The sequence below is a fragment of the Tyto alba genome, unplaced genomic scaffold (assembly GCF_018691265.1).
Source record: "Tyto alba isolate M040663 unplaced genomic scaffold, T.alba_DEE_v4.0 Super-Scaffold_48, whole genome shotgun sequence".
Classification (NCBI taxonomy): domain Eukaryota; kingdom Metazoa; phylum Chordata; class Aves; order Strigiformes; family Tytonidae; genus Tyto; species Tyto alba.
Window position 1 is genome coordinate 2,721,804 of NW_024881324.1, and position 20,327 is coordinate 2,742,130.

General features: G+C 40.0%; 1 protein-coding gene across 1 annotated transcript in view; it reads right to left on the reverse strand.

Moving 5' to 3' along the window:
* Positions 1-19,855, reverse strand: part of TGFBR1 (transforming growth factor beta receptor 1) — a 36,419-nt gene extending 16,564 nt beyond the window's left edge. Inside the window, exons 1-4 of the mRNA XM_042806778.1 lie at positions 19,687-19,855; positions 12,630-12,881; positions 11,977-12,219; positions 5,436-5,666 (exon numbers count right to left, since the gene is read on the reverse strand). Of these exons, the coding sequence (XP_042662712.1) occupies positions 5,436-5,666; positions 11,977-12,219; positions 12,630-12,881; positions 19,687-19,771 (811 nt within the window). The 5' untranslated portion in view covers positions 19,772-19,855. The remainder of the gene's footprint in view (positions 1-5,435; positions 5,667-11,976; positions 12,220-12,629; positions 12,882-19,686) is intronic.
* Positions 19,856-20,327: the final 472 nt, after the last annotated feature.

Sequence of the window (20,327 nt, forward strand, 5' to 3'; positions counted from 1 at the left end):
GTCAGTCCAACACTGTTAGCTTCACTGAACCAGTTTCACAGAACCATTAGAAACAGGTATATAAAATGTGCTTTCAAATACATACATTCAAAGAGCTCCAAAAAGCTGCAGAAGTTCAAAATAAACTAACTTAGTTCAGAATATTCCCTTCACCCAGTATTATTTCACTGCTTCACCAGTTATGACCCTACTTTACCTGAAATAATCTTCTCCTGGACAGTAATACTATGCACACTCATTGCTTGATCCTGTATTTTATTTCTTTTCCGGTTTCTTATGAATGGGATACCTCAGCATGTGTCTAAACTAGACAACAACAAGTAGGGAAATTCGTGATCTAATTTTAAGTAGTTTACCATACCTACTTCGTCTAAACAGATCTTTTAAAGATGTCACAAAGTTTCTGAAGAATTATCGCTGCTTTGAATCAAGATTACAGTGTCTTTGCATAAAGTTTTTTCCCTCTTAACTCTGGGTTCCCACCTGAGAATGTGCTGCTGATTACAGACCCTTCTACTTCAGTTTTATTATATTTATTACCTGCGAGTATTAATATTTGGTCTGTTTTTACCTTCCTTTGAAAGGAGAAAATACAAAGCTGGGTTTACTGTACATTCTGAAAGGAGCCGCGATTCCTTCCTATTGTATGTCCTATTTGTGGCCCTCCAACCAGATTTTAAGAAGGAATAGTGTTACATCCAAGCTTACATGAAAAATATTAATTACAGATGAGCTGAAATACAGCAATAAAGTACAGTGTCCAGCTACTAGATGGAATCTACTACATTTTTTTTTAACCTTGCTATTTTTGACAAGCTATACATTCGTTCAGCAATCTAGGCAGAACACATTATGATGAACTTAAGTATTTTTATACTGTTGACAGTAGTTAATTATTACCGAGTAATAATTAACCTGACCCTGAGTATTTTTAGCTGCACAGTAAACAGCATCTGCAATGAAGCTTTCAACCACAGGATTTGCATTATCAGGTAAGAAAAAGGAATTACACTCAGTCCTTCCATTACAAAGTAGCATAATTTAGTTCATATACACCTCATGATCAAGAATCTCAAGCAATTTCAGAAAGTTCAAGAACATTCCAAAAATTTATGCATGTTCTTGGAATCCTATTTAAGAGATTAATTATGGTTATTTCATCCATTTGCAAGAAACCTGGAAGTATTTTAGACCAAAATCACTCAGAAGTAGGTTTTCCTTTTGCACTTCTCACAAAATCTGAACTTCTGAGTAAAGCAGCTCTCAGATTTATTATTAGAAGACTGATTACAGTTTGAGAAAAACATTAGTGAACTCCAAGCAACACCCACCTCTGACAAGCTGCCTCCTGAAGAAAGGAATTTATAACAATTGTTTTATCAACATATATATACACACACACACACATATATATATATATATTAAAAAAATCAAGTTTCAATTAAAATTGAATTGACTGAAGTCACTTGAGTGAAAAATGCCTTTTTCCCACATTGGTACTAGCAAACAAAAATTTGGACTTGGCACGTGCACATTTTTAAACCAAATAGGTGTGGACAGTATTGCTTGGTACCAGAGTTTTGAACCACAGACTTACGTTCCAAGTTGAATGTTTAAAAGAAGTTACAGAAACTACCTAATTGCATGTGTTGTCTAGTGTCATGCAGTAAAGTGTTTCAAAGCAAAGAGTAGGACACATTAGCCTTTTCTGGCATGCAGATAATGCAACAGAAACACACAGAAGAAAAAGCAGTGACAAGATCAGATACAGATGGGATCTATAACTAGAAAACTCTTAGAAATTAGATATTCAGGGAGATGTCTGGGAAAACACTTTTGTCTGTGGCTGGAAGAGGACTGAGATTTTGTTAGTGAAACAGCTTGACTATCACATTGAGACAGCCATCTGATTAAATTGATGAAAAGCACTTGAGCTGTGTAGATTAGCAAGATCTTCCAGTCAAATTCCTTCTTCTCAGGCTAAAGCCAAAGCTTCAGAAAGAACAAATGGCTCAAACATTACTTTTCTCAAGAGGAAGGGATTCTCATTTCTCTGCAGCACATTGCCTATCCTTCTGGGGGGATCTACTTACCATGTAGGGTAGTGTGACTGAACAAAACCTTCACCTAGGGAAGTGCAGCTTTCAATTAAGGGGAAGGAATGGAGAGGGCAAAATATTTTCGTGCCTGAAGTTATCTTAAAGTGTGCAGTACAAGACTTCACCTTACTTGTAACATGACTACAGACAGCTAATCCAGGGAAACCTTTAGTACTGTAAATGGAGGTTACCAGCAGAAGAGCAGTGCAGTTAAGTAGACCCTGATACACTTTACAATTCAGTATCTACGCTAGAAAGAACAAAACAAAAAAAAGCACCCAGAAACCAAACTGTCCGATTAGGTGGCTCAAAACAAGGCAACACATGGCCCAGAAAGGAATTTCCCTGACCTAGCAGTATTGCAAAGTTAGTATATACTCCTGGCTAAGTCAAGAGCTACCCAGAACACAAACACACTAGCCAGACAGAACACAAGTGCAGTTAAAATCCTTCATTGCCTCTCAGCCCTTAAATTGGCTTAACAGCAGCACCTATTTCCCAGTAAATTTGGGGATGGGAAAGCAGACAGATTGGACAAGCTCCTGTAGCCTTCTGAACCCCATACAGCTGTGGGGAAGTAGGGGAGGAAAAGGAGAACGTGCCATTAAGACACGTGGAATGTCTAAACGGTGTAGCAGACCAAGGAGTGAAGGCAGTAGTAGTTCAGTCACAAGGTTTATGACTCCACCCATCTATCTGTGCTTGTCAACACTTTCTAATCTACACATGCACCCTTCTACCTCCAGGCACCCCCCAATCTTACAGCCACAATGGCCAGCTACATGCTCCCCAGCAGTTGTGAAAAGTATGCAACTGCATTCAGGAGAGACTTAATTAATGCCTTTACTAGTAGTGAGAGTTGCAGCACGGCCCACATTTACACCACAGACTACATGTCAGGAGGTAAGAGTCCTCAGCATTCGTGATGGATGCATGAGAACCTATGGCTGCGAATTCTTCTCCATATATCACTGAAGCTCTCAGCAAGCACGGGCTGGCACAAGTGATGCCTTGCACTGCCGTATCTCTGCAAGGCCTCAGACACACAGGCAGATTCTTACAGTCTAATGACTTTTGTGCATTCCAGCCAGGCTGTAGTAACTCCTGAATGAAATCAGGTCTGCCCCATGGAGAAATCCTTCACAGCCATTGTTGCTGTGAACTAATACTTCATCTTGCAGCAGGCACCCAATAAGCATTTTCCAGTTAGCACCAGCATCTACAGTGAAAAGACTATTAATAGGTGTTTTTAAGCTACTGGTCTCTAAAGCCTTGCTGTGACACACTTGCTCCTTTGTGAGTACCATGACAGCACACCTGCTAAACTGAAAGAACTACCTCTGCAATAGTCCCTCTATGTTCTCCCATTTAATGGGATACATATGGCCTGAGGTATTCTAAACAAGCCTTGACATATTAACCTTCTTCAACATTCAGGACCTCTGAATGCTTGACCTAGAGAGAGTGGTGTGTACATATTTCTTCACCAAGACAATGCAGAAGGTTACACTGAGAATTCTGAATTGGTGGGTTAAAAATAATCCAGCTTTCCACATCTGCTCAGACAGCAATACTATTAGAAAGACAGAGTCAAGAATGGTGGCATTTTCAAAACATGTCTTTATATTTTGTAAACCAATTACCAACCAGTTCTCAAGAACACAGAAGAGCCTTGCCCTAAAGCCTTAAAGCCTCATATAGTAGCATGACCTATCAACTAAGGATGTTTTTCTTTGTATGTACAGCATATTAAGAACAGAAACCAGAAACAATTTCACATTGCATCATATTATATTACAAGGAACCTCAATATGACCAAGTCAAATGGAATTTCATCCTATTGCATCTAGGACCTGAGCCAGCAATCAGGAAATTATTTTAGGAACCCACTTGTTCAGAAAACCTTCCTCATATCTCCTCTGCACTGTCATCAACTGCATTTTGGGGACAAACTACCTATAGGTTTGTGGCAAAATGGGAGACTGCTATGCTCAACCACAGACAGACTTTGTTAAAAGTTATAGCTAAGGCATAACAATATATCCTTTATGCTTTTAAGTGAGATGTAGTACCCAAGGCTTCTGCAGAGATGGATTTTTATTTATGTCTTTAATGCAACTGATCTGATTTTAAACCCAGGCTCCAGATACTCCACTAAGTCCATCAGAACAAACTCAAGCTCTCATGGGAGCTATTAATATCCAACACAACTTTAGGCATGAAAGTAAGACAGTTTCTAATGGTAAATAGAATAAGCTGCAGGAAAAAGTTGCCCGGTATGCTGTACACATCTACAAGCTCTCGGAGGTCAGAAAGTTGCACAAACATCTGCTAGGAGCAAGTTAGCTAACCCTTTCCTGGGGAAGTGTTCTGCACAACCTCTTGGGTTCTGTTCCAGTTCTACAGATTTAAGTTTCTGTATCTATATAATCTAGTGATAAATAAAAAGAGCTCTACTTACACTCATACTCCAACTACACTAAAATGACTTAGGAATTTCCCACTAAGGTAACAGTTTCCTGCTAATGTTTTCTTCACAAAAAAGTCAAAGGCCATTTGTGGTGGAACATGTGATTTTAGATTAAAATAATTCAATGAAACAGTGTAACATTTTAGCTCCCCTTAATGTAAGAAATTAAAAATTTGTTGGTTTTGCTGGATTTTCATGTCTGAAATTGGACTGCAGGAAAACCCAAGCAGCTTTCATCTGACTGAAACTGCAACAAATCAAGTTGAAAAAAACGGTTAAACTGTTCCTCTTAGTGGATACTTAAAGGCTCATCAGGAGAGCTTCAGGAAAGAGGTACAGTTTTTTTAATACCAAGAACAAATAATTAATTCTCTTTTTCTAATTTCTTCTGTAACTGGAGTTCTAAATGAGTAACTTCTCACAGCTCAGCCCTGAAAATGCATCCTCTACCTCCTACTTTACGTAAGGACAACAGGATTAGACAGCATCTCTTTTGGTCCCACACATCTATCTTATTAGAGAAGTACAGGTATTCAGCAGATGTGTGGGCTGACAGGACAAGGCAACCTCTTTTTGATACCAAACTTTGTCAGTATTTTAATTTGCTTGTAGAAATTATACCTCATTAAACATGCAATATTTTTTTTTTTTTTTTAAGATTTAAACAAAACATGTTTTCCAGGAAAAGGAAGATGTACTTTTTCCTTCATTAAACCTATAAAAAGCTTGCCAAACCCTGAAATGCTCTAGTAACCAAATTATTTTTTTGCTGCTCTTAACTGGATCCTTACAACTTTATTTTCCCCTCCATTTACCATCTATTCTGACTGGGTACACAATCAAAATTAATTCATAGTATCACTAACCTTTGTTGTCTGCAGCTATAAATCCAAGAATGTTTTCATGCCGTAGCATTACTGTTTGATAAATTTCTGCTTCACGAAACCATGAGCGTTCTTCCCTTGAAGAGAATATCTTCACAGCAACTTCTTCTCCTCTCCACTTCCCTCGCCAGACTTCTCCAAAGCGACCCTTACCAATGCTTTCTTGAAGTACTATAGTTCTTGCAATTGTTCTCTGCACAAGTAAAGGCAAACCTAAAAAGAAGATTTTAACATTAACCTTAAACATCACTCTATCAAAATAAGTACTTATGATAAGCATTAAGATCCATACTCCATTAAGATACTTCTACTAGAATGCACATAAACACTTTTAAGATTTTGTCAGCTTGTTAACTGCTAACAAGCATGTATGTACGATGCTCCCTTCAAACCTTAAAAGGCCAGCAAAAAAAGTACTCATATTATGCAACAAACTGCCTCTACAGTTGTTAAAAATAAAGCACAAACTTCTTTTCAGTTTAGAATTCTGACAGTTGCTGGTCCATAGTTTTATTTTATGGGAAAAAAAAACAAAAAACAAAAAAACAAACAAAAAAACCCCCAAACCTTGAAGCAATCAGGACCAGGATTAATGTGGTTGGCTCTTCTTTGTTTTTGTTTTGTTTTTTTTGTTTGGGGTTTTTTTTTTGACTGTATGCTTGTTTTAGGGGTTTTTGTTTGTTTTTTTACCTTTTTGCTGTTTGATTTGTTCATTTTAGAAAAGGATCTGCCTATAACTCTCCCAGCAAAGCAGTTCAAGAGCAATTTCACTACTGATCCATTTGCTTGATTTAGCACTAGATACGACTCAGTCCATTTCGAAGTTAAACCATGCTTATCAGCAACACTGGCTGTCAAAAGTTGACACTCATTCCCAAGTACACCAGTAGCCTGTTAGTACTCTCAAGCCACTGTAAAATAGGAAAACACCCCTGTAACGCAAGCTTCCCATTTTACAGGCCATTCTTGTGGACCTCACTATAATTATACTTGAGAAGAATGCTTACATTCACAAAGGTGTTGTAGCTTCAGAATGTCTAGATGCTTTCAACTCACAGCACTTCATAACATGTTTCAGTAAATTATGTAACAAACAAGCAGCACTGGCATCCCCCAACCAGAGTGGGCTTTTGTTTAGTTTGAATCTTTTCCGTTGTAACTGCAAGGCTTCTCATGGAATCCTGCAGTGATACTACAGGGCAGGATGAATGCATCAACCAGGTTATCTGCTCACAATAAACTCCCTTAGTATGGGATTATTTCACTTAAATCAAACACTTTACAAAGTAATCTATTACTCCATAAGCACTGTTCTAATAGCTGACAGAACAGCATCTGTATTTCCTTATGCTATGGAAAATAAATCCCAATAGCTCAAATAACTAGGTTCCTGTCTACCTCTGGACATTTTTTGCTAGATCAGGTCAGCAGCGCTGCCACACTTGTGTCTCAGGCTGAGGTGTGGAAATTAAAACACTGCAGTGTTCAGGAGTTCCTCAAGACTTCCAGACCTACAGGAATTTTCTCCACGATCTGACGACATACCTACGTGAAGAAAGGAGGGGAAAAAAACAGACACCATACCAGTGATTTAATCACTGTCAGATGCTGCAATAATTCCTACTGAGAAAGTTAAAATTTTTGCTGTAATAGCTGTCCTCAGGTCAATTGCGCTGCGTGTCCAATCTGTAAAGGCTCATCTGTGAAGCCTAACTTGCATTCTTCATGGACAGACTTTTGAAATGCAGAAGAGGCCAGTCTAGAACAACCACAGGACCAAACTCAATCCTGAAAATGCAATATTTGACTTTGTTGGCCAGAGAAATCTTCCTCATTAGCACTCATGTACTACCAAAATTCCACTGGCAAATGTTAAATACAAGCTGATTTTGTATACTAGAAATGGGTCATATGACTAATATTTTTTTTTCTCCTACAGCTGTTTCAGAAAACTGTTTGTACAGTTTTAGATGCATTGTTCTCAACTTGCTATACCATTTACAGACATCTCCCCTTATCTTTTGCTATACCATTTACAGACATCTCTCATCTTTAAAAGAAAGATTATGTCCGAAAACAGATACTGACCCCTAAATCTTCCAGACATGAAGTATTTCAATTTCACATTACAAACACCCAATCATCATGTTAACCTATCACAGTACAATAAAAACCCTGCTAACTGATTTATCCACCTTGCTCCTATGCTTATTTTTACAATATTTACAAGACTTAACTTGCTTCTGTTTTTTCCAACTGTGCTTTCTCTTACTACTGCTGCTGAGCAAAACCAGGAGATTGGAATCCACATCTACCTTACATCCATAAGAATTTCTTACAGACTTTCTGTTGCAACTGAGCAGTCTCCTCTTTTTGCTATAGAGGAAACACAGCCATGTATTGTCAGGAACTCGAGCAACTGCTTTACTGTAAACCAGACTGCCCGAAAAGTAGCTCCCTGGAGATAGCTACAGCGTTGGCCACAACTGTACTTCAAGCTCTTGGAGTACAGCTTCTTTTAACTGGGCATGAAGAAAGACGACAGTCAGTTTGCTAATTAGGAGGATGAGAAAATTCAAGCCCGTGTTATATTCAACAGCAGCTCACGTTTGGCATCTTGTATTAGGCCATCCCACTTTTCCCTGAAGCCTTCATCATAGTCTTTGTACATCTTAAACTATCCTCAAGCCTTCTGAGAGTTTAACAAAAGTTCTTTTGCTTTTCCATATCTTAACTGTACTGTGATTAGTTTGGACCAACGACTGTCCAATGCATAAGAAGTTTGTAACTGATTTGGATAATTTGGGAATTAAGGAATTAAGTTCTAAAGCACTAAAGGCAGCCAACAAAAGTAGCAGCCAGAACTTTGTTCTTGTCTCTGCCCAGAAGATGATTTCTGAAGAATAATAAAAAACCCCAGCCCCATGAGCCGCGAAAAATCTCATTCCCTCCAAGCTTCTATAAACCACAGATAAGTTTAAGGAGTTTTACATTCACTTAACTGACTCAACTTTACACTGATTTTTGTGACCCTCTGGATTTCTTAAGACTACATTCCTGACTGAAGTCGCCTACCAATAAGCAAAGCTTCTCCCCTCTGTTTTAGACAATTATTCCTATTTCCTTGCAACTAAGTTACTTTGTCATTTGGGATGCCCAGCTGTTACTTTCCAACTCACAATCTGTCTACACAATATGTACTTGATATTTAGAGATTTGTATCATGATCTGAAAAATCATTGTCAGCTCCAGGAGACTTTGAAATCCTTCTCTTAGATCCTTCTGTTGAAGCCGCAGCTTCTATTTTAGATGTTTCATCAGCTCTGTTCACCAAGCCTCTAGCTGTTTCAGGCCTTGTTTTTCATGGAACAACAGGGCAATACTAACCAAAGTCAAGACTGAATAATTAATAACAGCTTACTATTCATCGTTGCAGAAAATGAATCCTACTTCCCTTCTGATCTGAGTAGGAAGCTCATTTTTAGAGTTTTGATCACTTCTCTGTTTTACAGGCTTCTCTTCAGAGAACACCATAATACGAAACTGGCTTATTTGACTAAGAGCTCTCTTTTGGTTTCTCAGCATGAATTTAAGAGCACATATGTTAGGTCACCAAACTAAATACTTCCTTAGCCATGCCTCTGGGGCCTAGAATATTTTGACTGTTCTGTACATTTTCACTCTGTTTCTTGCAACCTCTTGCACCAACAGTATCCCTTTAACACAGTCTAGTTTATGAAAGGGTTAAGCACTATTTTAACTATGAGCTCTGACTTTTTTCCCTTCAGTGGCCCTGTTCCCCACCTCTATTCCATAAATGTACAGTCTTTGCAATTTTTAAGTGTGCTGTACCAGAGTCTGGATTAAAATACACATTTCAATGAGATTGAATTGCTGCAGGTATATTGGGACACAAGGAAAGTACCATTCAAGAGCTAGGTCACTGTGAATTTATCTGGTCAACAGGTGATTAATCTTGAAACAAAGTGATACAAGTCATTGCAAATATATACACTGCCAACAGTACAGAAAGTAAGTACTTGAAGCACCTCCTATCCCACCATCATAATAAAAAGGATGTATAGAACAGTAAATAAGGCTAATACTTGTCTTACAAACAGCTGAACAGCATCGATCTTACTGCAGCTGAATTAAAAGACCACTCAAACATCCAGTCTTGTTTTACAGGGAACATGGCTTTGTCTTTCAAGCATAAAAACAAATTAGTGAAGAGCTTTCCTTAGGGGTAAGTCAAATTCAATCGTATTTGTTGGTTTTCTCTCTCTGATGCAGCCATCAGTTGCCAATGCTCAAATACTACAGTAAGTCAGGTGTGCAGGGAGTCCAGGCCAGCCTGAGTGTCCTGAAGCTCTGAAAACAAAGTAATTCCCTGGCATGCTGCTTCTACTGAAAGTGCTATTTGAAAACAGGCAAGGGAAGAGTCATTAGTTTTTAACCGTTTGCTCTGGAGGAAGAATCCTAAGTTTCTTCTAACTGGTATTCCCCACTTTTCAAGAGCTTATTTTGAAGGAGTACTTCCAGAGTTTTCAAACACCGAGAGGCTCAGAGGGACCACAGGGAAAGGCCAGAAGGAAAATGAAGGAATATTCCTGACAGCAAATAGAAAGGCCTATTGACAGCTAAGTCTGAATTAACATCATCATAGGCCTGACTTCTGATCTAAAGTAGGGCAGGAAAACAAAGTGGCAGAAGTGCTCTGATTGTCTACAGAAGTTAGAAGGGCACTAGTAACCAGATAGGACTTTAGAACAAGTATGACTAAACAGTTTCAAGGGGATGCTTTAAAAGCTTTCTTTCCTGGGTTTACTGAAGCGAGAGCAGCTAGTACATTGCAGATGACTACCTATACACATAGAACATACACCTGCTCTTTCAGGGTTTAACTTTTTTTTTTTTTAATTTAGAATTTCTCTTAAGCCTTTTTTAGGAGAAGTCAGTACACCTGCAGACAGTAAAGACTTTTATGCTCCTAATAGTGTAAAAATTATATCATAGCTTCCTCCATTCCAAGAAATGTAAATCTCTGGCTCCTTCATATTCTCTAAGCCTCTTACTTCTGCTGCATACCCTTCTGAGAAAGAATGTAACTGGAGAAGTAAGCTCAGCACTTACGCTGATCAAATTCTAACCCAATATATTGGAAGCTCTAGTAATCACTTTCATTATTTTAGTTATCGCTGCTAGTAAACGAGAAAACTGAGACAAACACAAACTACTAAAGCTCCAGTTCCAGACAGAGAGCAACTGGCGCTATCATGATCAAATCTTATTTGGACACAAAAACTTTTTCAACGGAAATATAATTGCCTACACACTCAGTGCAACCTCACCTTTTTCAGTGAAGATATGACTAAAGATGACTTATTCTGACCTATATTCTAAACATGTTCAGCAAGTTACATTGATTTTACTTCATAGAGCAACAGAGTCTAAACAGTTTTACCAGGTATTGCCCTTGGGAAATAAACACAACCTAGCCTCTTGGGTTTTGTTGTTACAGTTTTTTCCAATTCTGGGAAACTTAAGAATTCAGCCTTTGAGAAACAAACACCAGTCTTTCTTTGCAGAAAGTACTCTGAAAGGGCATGGATGTTTCAGCACATACATTTGCAAGTAGTAGGAGTAATTTTCAGTATTAAGTTATTTAAATTTTTCATATAATAGAAGGCTGAGAAGAGGTTGCAGTACACAGTCTGATGTCTTGCTCCTTAACATGGACCAGAGATTAATTCATTTATACAATGACTCCTCTGACACATATCCCCTATCAGTGCCTACTAAACCATTTTTCTGTGACACAGACCACCACAATCCCATAAGCAACGATGTCAGGATTATGAAATCAGAGACTATATGCAGTGATCAGACTACTGCCTCACGTTCCCAGGGCAACACGTGTTAAAATCAGAATTAAAACACAAATTAATGAAATCAAGTGATAGAAATTCTTTAGACGTGGTCTGCATACCACATCCATTCTATACACATGGAATGTCTATTTGCAACTGGAAAACTACTTTCCATAAGGAAAGAACTGGCTAAAATATTAACTCATACTTGGAATTCAGAATATTCTTCATATACCAATAGCTAGAGATATAAATGATTTTTCAGTTTAACGCCAAAAGAGAAAAACTTTACAAATTATCTCAAAATCACAGAAGACAGTAGTTTAGATATACTGTGCAGAACAAAACGGTAAATGACTGAGCCTGACTAAGAGAAGAAACAATAATTTACAATAGTTGACTGTGATATTCCCTGTGTATCAGACTGTACTCAGAATTATGAGGAACAGGAGAGACATACTGAATTGCTGCTAATTTCACTTATTTCCATATATTGAATCTTCACTGATATTGAATGAATCTACATGGAAGTAGCTTTTCTAGCAATTTCTCCCGTTAATATAGATTTAAGTAATTTGATAATATTAAAAAAAAAAAAAGCATTACATGGCTCTTAAACATAGAGTAATTATTACTTAGAAGTGTGACATTACCTGACCCAGAGCCTGAAGTTGTCATATCATAAATTAAATCCTTTAAAGTAGTTCCTTCTGATATAAAGGGACGATCTAGTGAGGGATCTTCTTCACTTGGCACACGATGATGAATTACAGTACGATTATGACAAAGATATAGAATCAACATCAGTGAAATGCAGACAAAGCAGACAGGTCCAGCAATGACAGCTGCCAATTCCACAGGTCCCAGATTAGAAGCTGGTTTTCCTGGAGTAGGGCCTGACAGTAAAAATAAAAGAAAATGGTGAAGTTATTTCTTTCCTTTTTATGCAACTAAGTTTATCATATTTCGCAGTGAACTTCAAATTATTTCAATGTATTTGTTAAAACTTTTGCACAGTGACTTTTTCAAGAATCAAAACAAGTATTACAAAGGACAAAAGCAACTATATGCTTACTCAGAATTTCCATTTAACTTGCATATAAGTCTTCAAAACTGGACTTAACATCCCCATCCAGAAGATAAAATTTCAAGAGATTTGGAACAAGAAATTTAATTTGCAGAATCTAAAGTGTATTTTAGGCCTTCAAATTCATCTACAACTTCAAAACTAAAACTTCCACTCTTACAACATTTTCTGGTTAAAAAAAAAAAAAAAAAAAAAATCAAATACGTCCAGAACTCTTACCTGGTGTTGGAATTGGAAGTTCTATTTTATTGCAGTGGTCTCTGTCACAGCAATGAGGCACAGTAATGACTCCATCTCTGGAGGAGAGGGCACACACAAATGGCCTGTCTCGAGGAATCAGATCGATTTCTGCTATACACATACTATTGTGTATGACTTTGTCTGCAGTTCGTGTTACTGAGGTAAAGCAGAGCCCATCTGTCACACAGGTAAAGTTGTCTTTTGTGCAGAGATGGCAGTAACACTGTAATGCTGTATTGAGAAAAAACATTACTGTTAGTATTGGTACATGTTCTGAGTTGAGAAACAACTTGAATGGCTAAAGAAATAAAAGTTCAAAACACTAGGAGGCTTATTATCTTTTTGGTTACATAAACACAGAACTGTAACACTAAAGAACAACTCTACAAGGCTTTTTAATGGGACAAAAAAAAAATACGGAGATTAGCAGGTGAAAGTAAAATTCAAAGCTGAGGTCACCTCTTCTTACACAATTATGTATTAGAAGAGAAAGGCTCCAATCCTAGATGTTTCTCCAGGTACAGAAGTTCCATTACAGTTCCTCACTTTTTTCACAAATAGGATGCTGTTGGCTACTCAAGATTAATACTTTAAACATTACTTGATGGCTTCAATTTTGTGCTGAGGAAAGGGCATATAAAAGCTTAATCCTCATTAAAAAACAAACCCCGAGTGACCTGAGAACATATCCTTTCACACAAGCAGAATATAGTTTAGACTTGTTATTTGTGAAGCCACAGGAAAACACTGCCTTACATTACTCAAGTTCCTGGTTTATTAAAGCTATCAATTGCACTAGTAAAGGAGGAGGGCATGGGGAGGGAAGCAGGAATGACAGATGAAACATGTCTTAAGATGATCAGGTTTCATTCTTTAAATTGCAGAAGTTCTTGGAGAAGGAAGACTACTACTTCAAATTTCTTTCTTCATTCCTTCCTGCACTTACAGGACCAAAGCCAGACAGAAACGAGTGCAGCAGCTACAATTAAAATATCAGCACACTCCGACTCCACTTGTTCATCTGTGGAGAGCAAAAGCTAGCATGGAACTTCTGTATGTGCATGTAGATAGACTAAAATACAGAAATTTAGACAAATATTCATGCCCAAAACACAAAAATGCACCGATCCATAACCAAGACTCTTTCAAGGGTATATACAAAATCTCACAGCAAAGGTGTGAGAATTAATAGGTAGCAAAGCAAAAGCTGCTCCAAAACCTGAAATTTTCGCTGAAATTCAAGAGTTTAAGATAGCCACCTGAATTGTCTTGGATTTTACACCTCTCTACCACTGGATATCACAGATGTAAATAAATGGCAATCTGATCTCAAATATATATTCCACCTCAATGTCTTGATTCCCAGTTGTACCCCTTTCTCTGAAAACACCTCCTTCCCCCAAGATTTTCAATCGAAACAAATCATCCTCTACTGTTACAGAAAGATATAATAAACTTCTTAGGACCAGCTACAGGAAGACAACCCATGTTTCAGAGTCACCAGCCCATAGACCAGTCAGAAAAAGGGAGAAAAAAACATGAATGGAATTGCAAAACTATTTGTATAGTATGAAGATTACTGAAAAAATTATAAGGTATACGAAATGAGAACCGGCACACCGTTGTCAGTAAGGCTCCTTAACAGCACCTCTTTTTTAAGATGCAATTTCCCACTCACACCCATGCCATCAGATAAGTAAGGAAAGTCTTATTATTCAGTGTTTAACTATGACAACACTTAACAGTTCTTTTCCTGGTGGTGTGCCTTTGGTAATTTATACTCGAACAAATTATTTTTTTAACCCATTGGAACCATTTACATTTTCCTAATATATTCACTGATATTTCTTTCAATTTTCTTAAGAAGCAGGTCTATCTCACTTGCTTCATCCATGAGTTTTCTTCTATTTAAATAATATTCTTGGCTCATCATAACCATGCACGCATCTGAATGCCTACTGTAAGAGACAGATATTCAGTTAGATATATTTACATGGAGTCACTGTACAGAGTGACTTGAACTAAAAAATGAGGTTTGGGTTGACTTTGTTCCACTTATTCATCTTCTCGATCTTGTGAAGTTGCAGAGACACAGTGATACCACTACAACTAAATAAAGCATTTGGTGTCTTATCTTCCTCATGCATTTTGTTCCCACCTCTTTCTTGCTACAGAATTCTCAATGAATGCAATTTGATACAATTTATACTTCTGTTCCACTTTGATGCCACTCTCTTCCAGTCCCCTGCCAAGGCACGGTACACTGTCCCACACAGCTCAAGGGTTTCCTCAGCACAAACAGATCACTACTTCCTTCCCAAGCCCCTCTCCCCCTCCATTAAAAGCAGAAAACAACGCCTTACCAGCTGAATAGCCAAAGCTTCTAGGAATACAGGTTTTTGCTGCTCTCTAGTGGAAATACTCTTAAAAAAACCCCCACATTAGAAATATTTCAGCCTCTTCCTACTCTCACCATTTACAAATCTTCATGCCTTCCAACTCAAGTGGATAACAGCGGGATTTCCACATTTTATTAACAGGAAAACTATTTCAGCATCTTGAGCAACAACCCATACCAAAAGGAGAGGAAATGAAACTGGAATATCCTTGCCCATGTCTCACTCTCCAGTTATCTATATGTAAAAGAACAGAGACTGTGGCTATATGAACACATTGTAGATGAGATTTAACATCAGTGGGATGAGGAGATGTCAATGACCAACTGTAGTTAAATCACTTCAGTCCCATAAGGAAGTGCTTTCACTTATAACTGATCTCAAAGAAAGAAATGTCCTATTGTTGTCCTCTTAGAGATATAATTTTTGCCTTGTCTCCAAGTAGTCCTTGTTCTCAGAGAAACATTAGAGTAATTTTAAAAACGCAGACAGAAACCAGCCAGGTCTCTAGGCTCACTTAAATTAATATGTACGTTTCTAGTTGATAACAGGATGTGATGAGTGAACAACTCTGATGTTGTCCAGTGTCAAAGCCACGAACAGAAATTGGGTCACCAGAGTAATTTAGTGCCGCCTCTGTTGCATTTTCTCACTGTGCCACCACCATCCTACATATTCATTCCAGCTTTAAGTGACTGACTACCACAGCAGGAAACAGTGAGACAATGCAGTTACAGAAGTGTGTGTATTATGACACATATCATGTCATAAGAGTTACCAACAGTGTACTTCCCATAGCTCCATCTGATTTAATAACAGATTAACCTCTTGTGTTGAATACAATTACTTGGGTGATCTCTCAGGCTCAGACTCTCAGTTTGACAGTGGTATACTCCCTTCAAGAAGTCTCTCTTCCACGGGTGTCACGGCCCACAGTGAACGTAAAGCAAGCTGGCAGCATAAACTAGACACTGAAACTACACATCTTGATGAGACTTAAACCAAGCTGGTTCCCAAGAGCTCAGATATTAATCCTATATACAAAATGTGAACAGATAATTAAGTACAGCCTATCCACTTAACTTTTAGAGGTCTGTACCATTAGGTACCCATCAGCCTTTTTTGTATCTGTTGTCTTTCTGAAGAAATCTGCACAAAGCCTTTATTTTTAGAACTACATAATACACTATGATTCACTATATAGCACTTGCTAACACCCTGCAGAACTACTTCAACCAGACAGTTCAGCACAGAACACCACTTTCAGCCAAAGAATTTGTGGTTGGAAACAGTATGTTGAAATACTGTCTTTCAAAGGATGCTAACAAAGGGTCTTACAGCAGTTAAAACCTGTGAGGTGCTCTAAAAAAAACACAAATGCACATCTCATTATGAGTAATAAACAATTTTACATTAATACTTTTATTTTACCTTTTTTAAATTTGCAAAACAAAGATGAGACAATCTCGGGCCCCCAAAAACAGCACTATGTTGAAGAATAAACTCCAGATCCTTCTCTTGTGACACTGTAACTCTTCTCTCATGGAAAAGACAACTTTTAAAACAAAAATTTCACCAGAAAGCAGAACTTCAGAAGAACAATCAGGACTCTTGGTTCCACAAGATGTAGAGTGTCAAGGTATAACAGAGCAAGGCTCTGATGTGCAAGAGACAGTAATAGATTTTGGGGACGGCTGTAGTGTTTACTGGTAGGTTTTTATTCCCTTGTGAAAAAAATTGCCAGAAGCAAAAGAACGTAATACAGAAATGTGCCGCCTGCTTCCTCCTAGTCTCTTACTCAGACAATCCCCCCAAACAATACACCTGACTCATCTCTGAATTCTTCTAGCTCAAGATACAAAAATGTTTAGGTCTTACAATATCTGAGACATGGGTATGGTTTTCTTTAACCAAGATACTTCATGACCTTTACTAACCCATTCTTCTCGCAAAGGCACTAATTAAGTTCATCTGTTGTAAAGTAACAGCAGTAGATATCAAGTTTCCAGGACAACTTTCATATACATTTTATTTATCTTTGTTAAGCAAAACTTCCACTGAAAAGAGCAGGTTTTGGCAACCAAAGTGATGCACTCAATAAAACAAACTACTTTATTTGCAAGTTGAGGATAGCGCCTTAATAATGATAAAGCCTTGTGAAAAAAACCCAGCTTCAAAAAAGCAGCATTATATTCTCCGTAGTACAGGTGTCAAATGGCACTATCAGTTTTTTTGCTTCTCATAGATATGTTCATGCCTCTTACAGCAAGATAGGGTAAAAATTTGTTCCTAGTATCTTTCATAGAAGAATATGCTTTAGAAAAACAAAAGAAATTTAAAGCTAAAAGACTGGGTTTTAATTTACCAGTGTTATGAAAACAGAAAGACTAAAGATCTCCTTCATCTGTACTTTTAAATTACTTTAGCATACCAATCAGATTTCCATCTTTATTTCCAATTAGGAGCACTTGTATGAATGCAAGAGTTTCCAAGAGATCACTCCCCAGAATTCTGGGGAGACCAAAGACTATGGCTTACACGGTAAAAAGAACTAAACAAACCAACCCAAATTTCAGACTCGGTCTTAAAAATTAGGGCTGTTCTACTGTTCAGCTAGCTGCTGTGAATCATTACATGCCTGATCTCCATATAAACCATATCACAAGGCGATTCATTATCACAGTAATGTTAGTATGTTGTGAAACAGCAGCATCAGAAGCAATCAGAAAATGTCGAACTTTCGTCAACCCATGACAAGAATACTAAGTAATGGTAGCTAAATCATACCTTGCACTTCTTTGTCAAGTTAAACCACAACGTTCAGACAAAATAAAACCTTTTACTAGGGGGACAGGACCTGTCTAGGAGTTATGGATCATGAACCCTGCAGACGCACCTATTCCCTTGGACTGGAAGGATTTATCCTTTTTTTTTTTTTTTTTTAAAAAAAAAAAAAAGGTAGCACACACTTCCATACTTAAGCTTTTATATGGAAGTCTATTGCCTTGTTTCCATGTAAAGCTTAATTTCATGACTGAGATTAAATGAAAACTGTTGACTGATCAGAGACATTAAAAGGGAAAAGTTCAAAGCTCAAATCAAGGTAAAATTTCCTTCAACATCTAAATTGGGTGTATTGCATAAGAAAGCTTTAAATTATTAAAGCCTGCTGCACTTTTTAAAGAACACAAGAATCACCACAGGTAACTGAGGATTATTTTACTGTTTCCACAGATTCTCTGTCTTCTTCAATAGGAATATGGGTAACTAGCACAGCATTTTAGCATAGCAAGTTATGTTTTCTTTAAGTAGTATTTTCTTTACAGCACAAGTACCATCTTAGATTGAATTACAAACAGCACAGTAAAAATCCAGATCAAGGGATGTCCTATAGCTGTAATTGAAGAAGAAAGTCCTGGTGCTTCTCCTCTTCAAAACCTAAAGAAATATACAATCCACCTACAGAAGAATTTAGGAGGTGGACTGATTATAAAACATACAGTTTGTGTGTCTGTCATCATCACCTAACTTGCTACAGATTAAACTGAAAACTAAACCAATTACAGTAAGGTGCCTATAACATTTACAGGCCCCGTGAGGACATACTGCCCAAACTGTTAACTAAAGAACAGAATAGGCTTTTTTTTTTTTTTTTCCCCAATAAATAAACAAATAAAATATATATTTTTCTTGCATTTCTGAATGCTATTAAGAACTCCCTTTTCCTGCATTAGCTCTGCACCAGCACCCCTCTGATACCACGTCTCTCTTACAAGAGCGCACAGGTACAGAAGGCTGGAGGCACAAGACCGTTTAGACTGCACGACATTCACCAAAGATTTTGTTTCCTCCCGGTTTGGTCCTCGCAGCGCGTCCAGGTTTGCCTGCAACCGAGGATCACCCCCCCCAACCCTCCCCTCAGTCACCCCGATGCCGGCTGGCGCTGCCAAGCACACCGCGGCGCGGCGTGTAACGGAGCTAAAAACCATCTGACGTGGGAGTTCGGGGGAGCCTTTCACCTTCGCGACGTGGAAACATGCAACACGTACCGCCAGCAGCCCACGCCGCTCGCCTCGCCTCGCCTCCCCCGGGGCACCGTTTGCCAGCGCGCCGAAGGCTCAGCGGCTTTTCCCCGCTGAGGGGTCGGGCCCCCCCTCCACACCCCGTGGGGCGGGGGGTCAGCCCTCAGGGGCTAACCAAGTTGCCTCAGCGGGTCACCGGCCACCCGTGCCCGCGTGGGCAAGGCCACAGCCCACGGAGGGCGCGGGAAAAGTTACGGCGGGCGGGCGCCACCCGCGGCGTTGCTCCGGGGCGTGTGTGTGTGTGTGTGTGTGTGGGGGGGATGTCAAGGGGAACCGTCGCCGGTACCGGTACCGCGCCCGCCCCTCGCCACCCCCCGCTGCGCTCGGCCGACAAAGGGACGCGCAGCCCGCGGGCCCCGCCAGGCTCGGACACCGGGGGGTGTGGGGGGGGGGACGGGGGGGGGGAAGGAAGGCGACTCCGCCCCAACCGGCCCCTCCGCCATGTTGTTGAAAGGAACCGACGGGGACCCGCAGCACCCCACCGCTCTCCTTCCACCCCCCCCCTCACCCCCCCCCCGGCACCACCTCACCCCCCCGCCCCGCCACGCGTGCACTCACCGGCCGCCCCGGGGACGAGCAGCGCGCCCACCACCACCACCACGCACAGCAGGGCCCAGGGCCGCCGACTGGCCGCTACCGCCATGGTCCGGTCCCGAAACCGTACAGCCGGGGGCGCGCTCCCGCGCCCGCCCGCTCGGGTTCCGCCTGGAGACGGAAAAAAAAAAAAAAACAACCCCCCCCCCCTCCCCACCCACCCCCCCCCCCCCGCCCGCCCGCTTCCCTCCCCCCCCCCCTCCCGCCCTGAGAGAGAAACAGAGAGACGCCCGCGCCGCCTGCGCCTCCCCAGCTCGCTCCTGCCGCTAATGTAACTGACGCAGCGGCGCCGCCTGATTGGCCGCTCTCCCCCGCTCCTCACCCACCCCGCCCCGCCCCCCGGCAGCTGCCGGGAGCCCCAACAACAACAGGCGGCTGGAGGGCGCGACCGAGGGGCGGGGTCAGGCCGTGATTGGCAGCCGGCTGGCGGCGCCTCGCTGAGGGCGGCGGTGAGGGGGAAGCGTGCGGGGGGACGGACGGACAGACGGCAAATAGCTGTCTGAGGTTCTGCTTCATCCTACAGCCTGCGGCAGCTATGATCCAGCCGCTGAAGAAAATTGCCGTGACGGAGGCTGTTACTTTTATCCTTAGCTTTATTAGCTTTT